Below are 8,544 nucleotides of genomic sequence, written 5' to 3'. Positions count from 1 at the left end.
ACCCCCCCACCAAAAAAAAAAAAAAAAAGTAGCATAGAGACAGAAGACAAAGATACCAATTAAAAGAACAAAGCAAAGCCCAGAGCAAGGAACACAGACTGACAAGTCCAATAAACTCAGGATAGGCGCTCCGAGGGAAGGAACAGAAAATAAAGGAAGGTGAAATTTAGGGAAGAATGATTAAGGATTTCCCAAAAACAACGAAAGACACAAATCCTTAGATTCAGTACCCTCAGATTTAGGAAGCAAAATTAAATAAAAAGAGACACACACCCAACTTAAATGTTCCCTGAAAGGTGGTTCCCAGCAGGGTCGGCAGAGGCCCAGACAGCAGAGGCTCCACAACCCGGACAAAAAACTAAATGATGCTTACAAATTGTAATAAAGTAAAGCTGTCTACAAGCAACTATAGAAAGACACAATCCAAGCTGGGCATGGTGGCGCATGCCTGTAATCCCAGCCCTCAGGAGTCTAAGGCAAGAGAACTGGCATGCGGTCGAGGCCAGCCTGGGCTCTATAGTGCGTTCAAGGTCAGCTTTCAGACTGCAAAAAAAAAAAAAGAAAAGAAAAACCAAAACCACAGTTCAGGAGGACAGATACTGATGCACAATGTGAGACTGCCAAGGAAAGTGGGGCCCTGTCACAGCTGGGGTGTGAGGGTGTGAGCTGCAGACTTACATTATATGTCGGGACTTTTCCAGATGTAAATGTTCATTTAAGGACTCTGTAACCAACAAGAGACAGAAGCAGAGGCAAAAAAGAGATTAAAGAAAATTTACTAATTTCCTGGTACCAACAGCACCACCTGTGTGAAACAGGGAAGCAGAGAAAAAGACACACTAGTGAGAAGTATAAAGTAAAGCAGAAATCAACTCAAATTTAGCAGCGATCACAGGAAGTATAAAATAACTTGTCAATTAAGAAGAATTTCTGGTTTGGTTTGTAAAAAAAATTTTAAGAAACCGAAACATCAAGTAAATATTAACTTAAAGAAAGCTGACCCAACTAGATTAATTCAAGATAAAGCAGGTATCCAGAAAAAAGATTAATGAAAAAACCCAGTGGGGAAGGAAAGCATTAACCCTAACCCTAACCTTCCACAAGGGGCTGGCTATGTGCCCTGAGTGCGGCAGACTGGGGTCACTGAGCTGAGCTACCTTGCCAGGGTCAGGCTGACCCCATCCGTTTAGGCCTTGAAGCCCACCAGAATTCCAATCCAAAGGAGAATAGCTATCGCATATACCCTTGAGAACTTCCAAACTAAAGGAGGACTCCTAGTGGGAGTCCCCAAGCCTCAGGAGCTCGTCCTCGAAGGAAGCTGAAGGAAGCCAGAACTCAAGCAAGCAACTAGCGCCATGTGCCAGCCAGCCTGAAGTGGAGCCGGCACGTGCAGGAACACGGACCCGTAGTGAGGAGACTGCAGACGTAGCCTGAGGCTGTGCTATGCCCACTGACAGGCTATACAGCAGCTGATGATGGGTGTCGGGTCCACCTGGGCCTCATCCTGTTCTCTAGAGACACTGAAAGAACTTCCATTGGAATTGTCCAGCAAACTCAGCAGTGGGTTTTAATTTTTAGGTGGAAGATCAAAGTCCCACAATTATCAAGACAGTTCTTTTTGTTACTTATTTTTTGAGTTGAGGGTCTGTGTTTCCCAGGCTGTTCTTGAACTCCTGGGCCTAAGTGATTCTCCTGCATCAGCCTCCCCGGCATTAGGACACTGAATTAGAAAAATGTAGGGATACTTGCCCTACTAAAAATCACAACTCAGGTGAAATAAGTAACTGCACCTCAATGAGGTATGTGTGGTTTGCGCACATTGGGAGGCAGCAGACCTGTGGACCAGAACAGACCTGCAGAGCCCTGCTGTCAGAGAGGCCCACAAGTAAATGCTCAAGTCATCTAGTTCACTGTCAGCAGTATGACAACTTCCCCTCCTCCCACACAAACCAGCTCAATTGTGGCTTAGAGCCTGACTGTGAAAAGCAAAACTAAAATATCTTACAAAAAATTGTGGGTGAACATATTCATGGCCTGAGGGTGGGGAAGAATTTAGGATAGAAAACACCAATAAATTTAATAAAGTCCAATTTAAAAACTGTACAATGGGCCCACGAAGAAGGCCAAGGGTACAGGACAGAGAATCCTGCAATGTAGTGACAGGGCTGTCATCCCTACACCGTGAGAAAAAGACTGCACAACGAAAAGCGGACAAAGAACAAACAGGGAGTAAGTGAAGGAACCAAGAAATACTTAGAGATGCTTGGCACCTCTGGAACCCGGGTGAACACTGAAAAACAATGGAGGAGCCTGCTATCATGGCCACGTGCAGCATGGGATAGCGCTGGGCACTGTGTGCAGCTGACCTCCAGAAGTCCCATCATGGATCTGAGAAAAATCTCAAAAGTATAATTTTGAGGCCAGGGATTTAGCTCAGTGGTGCTTCCACCTGCCTCACAAGCATTAAGGTCTGGAGTTGATCTCCAGTACCAAAAAAAAAAGTATAGTTTTTTTCTGAATGCAGTGAACTGCAGGCAGGACCTGCGTTGTTTCTGTGGCTCACTGCTATGCGCTGAATGCCAGTAAGAGGATAAGCTCCATCTCAGCCTGGCAGGAGCCAAGTAAGCCTGGGCCTTGGCACCAGCAAGTTCCACAGGTAGCTTTCAAACATGTCCCAAACTCATTGTTTCTTGTACTTGCTCAAGACTGCTAGATACCTGCCCAGGCTCATAAGGCCACTGTGGCCCCACAGCTACTCATGCAGAGCCACGGCATGCAGCAACCTGCAGGTGAGTGCTGTGACCTTGGACTCCTGCTGCATCTCCCCTCTTAAGGGTTCACAGGAGGTTCACCTGCCACAGAGCTTCCTGACTTTACTGCCTGCCCTGCTTGGGCTTCCCTGCCCTCTTCCACTTCGGCAGCCCTGGGAGGCCTGCTCTACTTGCTTCTGCTCTTCTCTTTCCTTGTTTGCGCATGCTGTGTCCCTGACATTCTCCCTCCTGCCACACAGCATGTGACCCAGCCTCTCCACCAGCTGTAAGTTCCTTGAAGGCAGAATGCTGTCTCCCAGAGCTGCCAGCCCTACTGTTTGTACTGGCTTGGCAGAGCCTACGTGGGTAAACACACAATCAGGCGACATACGACGGCAGAGGCTACTCTGGGAAGGCTTCTCTTGGCAGACAGGTTCAAGCAGAATTCAGAGTGAGTGAGAATAAGCTGAACTCTCAAAGCTAGGGGCTGCATGGACTAGGCAAAGACCTGAAGTAGATATGACTGAGAAATAGGAGATGAATAGCCTAGATGACCCTTCTGACTTGAGCAAAGGTAAAGGAGTGGGTCTGTAGGGGAAAGAATTGAATGCAGGAAGCCAGGGTGAAGCTGGGGGGAGAAACAGAGCACAGAAGACCAAGGTCCCAGGTGGAACAGCACAGGAAACCCAAGATGGATTTTCAGATGTTTACAAAGCAAGTCCTACAAAGTTCTGAAGTGGGGACACAATTCACCTATAAAGTATAGGAACTGGTCTATATGGGGAATTTCCATGGAGACTGCACCAGTGTCATTTATGCCTGGAGGACAGACAAACAGAGGCCTTGTCATCTATTTCTGGTTTAGGAAACATTATTCTGAGTCGGCAATCCTGATATATTTTTGTACTGCTCAGCATTAAACTGGTTTCCCTCAAGGAGGCAGCAAGATTGACCCACAGCTTGTCCCTCGGGTCACAAGCCATTATGGATTAGTGGCTAAGCTGTGGAGTCAGGTGGTAGCCATACCTCTTAAGACTGATGGGAAGAGGGTGGAGGGGTAAGTACAGCTTATGTATTTAGAAGCACAGTGAGTGAGAGCCTCCTAGTTTCCTAATGAACCAACTCCAGAGCTGCAACTTAGCTATAGTCCAGCCTGGTCAAGACCCACCATACAGTGCTCACGGACAGCCCATCCAACTCAGTAGTTTGGCCAGGACCCTCTGCATGGTGCCAATGGACAAACACCCAGCCAGCAGAAAACCTAGACCATAGTGCTGGGTTAGCAGCAGATGTAGGTGAGGTGGTATGCACTTTTCTGACTGGCTTTCCATTTCTACTTTTTATGCTCCGTGTTAAAAGTGTATTATCTAGTCAGTTCATCTGAATCATTTAGAAAGTTTACAAGGAAAAATTATTTTGAATTTAGGATTCTGTATCTGCCCAAATTACTCAAACGTGAGGGGGACGGTAAATATCACACTGACATGCAAGTACTAAGAATGTTTACCACCCATGCACTGCTCTTGTGTGATGTGAGGACACAGAACTGACCCACTGAAGAGGAAGACAGGACAAATCCAACAGTGTACAAAAGAAAAACTATAAAAATTCTTTTAGCTGGGGTGATGGTGCACGCTTATAATCCCAGCACTCAGGAGGCTGAGGCAGGAGGACTGCTGTGAATTCAAGGCCAGCAAGACCCTGTCTCAAAAAGCCAAAAAGTACAGAAATTAAAAACTTCTTGTTAAACCCAAGTAATTGCTAGTATTGTGTCAAAACTTGAGTAAAATTGGGGCTGGGGATGTAGCTCAGTGGTGCTGTGCCTGCCTCTAAAACGCAAAGTCCTGAGTTCGATTACCAGTACAAAACCAAACCAAACCAAAACAAAATAAGTAAAATTAAATGATAACTCCTTGAAGAAAATTAGAAAACTAAAAATTATTTAAAAATTACCTGGAATAAAACTTTAAATGATTTAAAATGTAAGTTTAAGTGACTTAAAATGTAAGTTTAAGTGCGTCTAAAAACTTATGAACAGCCAGTAGAAGAATAAAAAGGAGCAACAACGACCCCCTCACATCACACATGCAGAGCACCATGGACATTGTCTAGATCAGTGAAGTTCAGGAGCTGCAGTGGGCGAAGGGACACAGCTCAGTCTGTGCCCCCCCAGCAACAGAGCAAACAAAATATAACTGAGACTGACTGAGACCAACAGGCAAAGCAGCAGTGACAACGCAGCGGGACTCCACCCAGACAGGTGCACACACCCGGAGCACCTCCCGCACCTGCTCTGCATTCCGCCATCATCAGCTCAACACCCTCCACTGCTCTGTGAAGCCAGTCAGCGAGGACAGAGACCGTGACAGGTATCACTGTCATCCCCTTCCTCCACAGGTGAAACCGAGGAGCAGCTGCAATTTGTGACCCACAAGATGGTCACTGGCAGAGCTGCGAGGTGAGCAGATGGGCTTCAGAGCCAATGTGATCAGCTACCCCACGGATGAGAAAGCCGGCAACAGGAAGAACAGCTGCATCCCAGCCTCTCTGGATCAATGACATAAGAGCTCAGCCCCCCGAGCAGGTCAGCACATAATGACTGCCACCAGAGGGGGACAAGAAAGGACCAGCAAACTGGCAGCCAAAGCAGGATGCTCACTTCAATATTTGTGAACAAACTTCTAGTTCAAAAAGGCAAGGCGATAGTGCTGGAGCCCCTTCAGAAATGAAGGTCATAGAGCACCAACTGTCAGCACTGAGATACACATATGGGAGGGATACAAGCAGCAAAAGTGGGGAAACACACAGCTTTGAACGTGAGAAGACACAATGAACACACAAGCAAAGGCTTAGCTTCAAAAAGCCAGAAAAAAACTCACATATTCTTTAAGAATTAAATAACTGATCAAGTAAAAATAACCAATGAAAGAAACCTTTGGAATGTTTGATGTAAAAAAAAAAAAGACAAAATTAGTAACAGTCAGCAATACAAACATTTTAAATTGCAAGAACAAAGATTAAGTAGAGAAGAATACTATGTATGGTTCTACACCCGTCCACAGAAAACCATACCCAGAGACAAAGCATGGGCCTGCAGCAAGATTGCAAGGTCTTGGTTGCTCCAAGAGTTGGAGCATAGGTGAGGAATGCCACCACTCCAGAGACGCTAGCAGGGCAGGGTCCACTTGACTCAGGGGTATCATTTGTGAAGTCCTCCAAGCCACCCACAGATAATGCCTCTGTCACCTAGACTCAGAACCAGCTCAAAGCAATCTCTGCTCTTGTTGCCAGTAGGTCAGTCAGAGCTGCCCTCTCACCAGCAAGAAAGGTCCTGTCATCAGGACCCACATGTGCACAGGCTTGTCACTGTTTCTTTGGTTTTGTCACTGGCAGTGCAGACATAGATAAACTAAAAACAAATATCAGGCTCTAAACCACACTGTCGTGATTACTATGTCTCCTGATATGACCAAGCCCAGCCCCACTTTGTGCAGTGATCTTACAACTGTTCTGTACATCCACCTTCCTATAAAGTCATTTCTAGCCATCTGCTGGAACCACACCATGAGGCAGCAAGCTCAGGGGAATTAGCACCTCTACCAGCCTTTCTCCCAGGGATGTTCAGCAAAGCCCTGGCTGGTTTGTAGACACAGTTCCCCACCAACTCCCTGCACCTACCAATCCTCATATGTTGATCTCATCACCTGTAGAGCAAAATGAGCTTTAACCATTTTTTTCATCTTATTATCTCAGGTTCCATCTAAGACATTACCTGAGAATAATAACCTTTTCTCTCATGTGTTTCTCATTTTTATTTTCCCATGACATGGGCTAAGGCCTCCCAACTCATAGCTGCTTGTGGCATTTTCTTATTCCTCATTTTAATGAGACAATGACTCTGTTTCATCATGAAGTATGAACTACTTTAGGGACTTCTACAGACAGGAGTATGGAACTTTATCAGATCCTTCCACAGTGTCTGAAGTGTTTTAGTGCATACAATGTTGGTAATTTAAGGAAAGATAAAGTGAGGAGCTCAGAGGAATAAAGTTCTGGGGCATTTCATCTTTGGTTTCATGAAACACTGAAGCATGCAAACACAGAACAAAACAGTGCTAGGAATGCAGAGGCAAAGCACTCACCTGCTCATCACTCCTGTGGTAGTCATTGTCTTCCTCCTGTTTCTCTTCTGCTGTCTCTTTGTTTGAACTGTCATCTGCTTTGGTTTCACCTTTTAGCATAATAAACAGAAAACATGGTACAGGTTGAGCACCTCTAATTCAAAATCCTAAGTGCTCCAAAATCTAAAACATTTTGAATTGTAAGGAGAAACTTCCACGTCTGACTCTGTGATAGGCTGTAGTCTAAGACAGGTGCACTGAAAATATTGTGTAAATGTACCTTCAGGCGATGTAAAACGTGTGTGTGAAACACAAATGAATTCCTGTCTAGTGTGGCTCCAAGCATTCTGGATAGGGGATTCAACTTGTATTATGAAGTCTAAAATGTTACGCTATTTAAAAAACGAGCATATACTCTAAATGCTTTGATATCCACTCCCCCAGGAGTGGACGTGAGAAGCCTGCTAGTGTCAGAGCCAAGCCACAAGTCTCTCCACACCATGTTCCTCTGTGGAGCAGGGCTCCTGAGGCTAACCCAGGCAGGGCAGGCTTATCAGTGCATTCTAGGGAACACAGAAGTACTGGCACTGGTGAGAGGAGCAGATAGCTCCTGCAACCAAGCAGTGCTCACCACAGCAGCCCCTCCCTGGGACATCCGATTCGTGCAATCCTACTATAGCAGTGGTAGGTAACACCAGATTCTCCAATTCCCAGACAGCCCCCATTGGCCCCTGCAGCCTACAGGCTTTCCCCAGGTGCTGGTAGCTGACTCTTCTACTGGCCACTGCCACAATTCTCTCTCTTCTTCTCAGACTATCAGAGAAGTCTCAGGTCTTTTGTTTTCTTTTTCTTTCTTTTTTCATTGTTCTGTTGTACTTGGGGATGGAACCCATGGCCTCATACATGCTAGGCAAGCACTCTACCACTGAGCTACATTTCTAACCAATTTTTTTTGTTGTTTATTTTTGTGGTCCTGGGGATTTGCACTGAACCACAGTCCCAGCCTTATTTATTCCTTTACTTAAATTTATTTCTTAATTTAAATTTGTGATGGGGGTCTTGCTAAACTATCAAACTGGAGTTCAAACTTGTGATCCTCCTGCCTCAGCTTCATGCATGATGGGACTACAGGCATGTGCCAGATCTGACATGGTCTAAATTTTCTTAGGAACTTGTATGGTCTACTGGAAAAACACTAGACCTCAGATTTTAAAGTACCATTAACTTTATGCCAAAACCAAATCATTATTTTGCTATATTTTAATAAAGTAGCAGAGTTAAAACCGTACCAGCCCACCATCCACTCCTTCTTCCACAGGTGCTCTGCTTCCCCCTCTGCCCTCTGTCTGACCTCCAGGCACTTCCTGAGACCTACTGCTCTCCACGTCACACTACCGGGTGTGGGAAGTGGTAAAGAACCTTCCCTGAAACACAGGGGCTGCCACTTTCTGGTGAAACCGCCTAGGGCTGGAGACAGTGCGCGCTTGCGAGAGGCCCAATGAACCAACTGCTGCAATTCACGCAGCCTGTGGCCACTCACCATTCCGGGGATCCAAGTGCTGTTTTGCAGAGCACGCCTCCCCCTTGATGTCGCCTGGCACCTCCATGCCCAACTTGTGATAGAACTCCCTCTGTTTCCTCATTTCGGCTATTAAAGATTAAGAGACAAAGCC

The 8,544-nt window shown here is 45.8% G+C and overlaps 1 protein-coding gene across 3 annotated transcripts in view; it reads right to left on the bottom strand.

The window, feature by feature from the left end:
- Pcgf3 (polycomb group ring finger 3) overlaps positions 1–8,544 on the bottom strand; it is a 36,834-nt gene that overhangs the window by 5,947 nt on the left and 22,343 nt on the right. For all 3 annotated transcript variants that reach the window (XM_010641644.3, XM_010641643.2, XM_033758810.1), the window contains 2 exons: positions 8,412–8,519; positions 6,893–6,981 (listed from right to left, as the gene is read on the bottom strand). In XM_010641644.3, the coding sequence (XP_010639946.1) occupies positions 6,893–6,981; positions 8,412–8,519 (197 nt within the window). The remainder of the gene's footprint in view (positions 1–6,892; positions 6,982–8,411; positions 8,520–8,544) is intronic.

The sequence above is a fragment of the Fukomys damarensis genome, unplaced genomic scaffold (assembly GCF_012274545.1).
Source record: "Fukomys damarensis isolate Sample0158 unplaced genomic scaffold, DMR_v1.0_HiC HiC_scaffold_35, whole genome shotgun sequence".
NCBI classification, from domain to species: Eukaryota; Metazoa; Chordata; class Mammalia; order Rodentia; family Bathyergidae; genus Fukomys; species Fukomys damarensis.
Note: the sequence above shows the minus strand (reverse complement) of the source record. Positions and strands in the feature narration are given on the sequence as shown.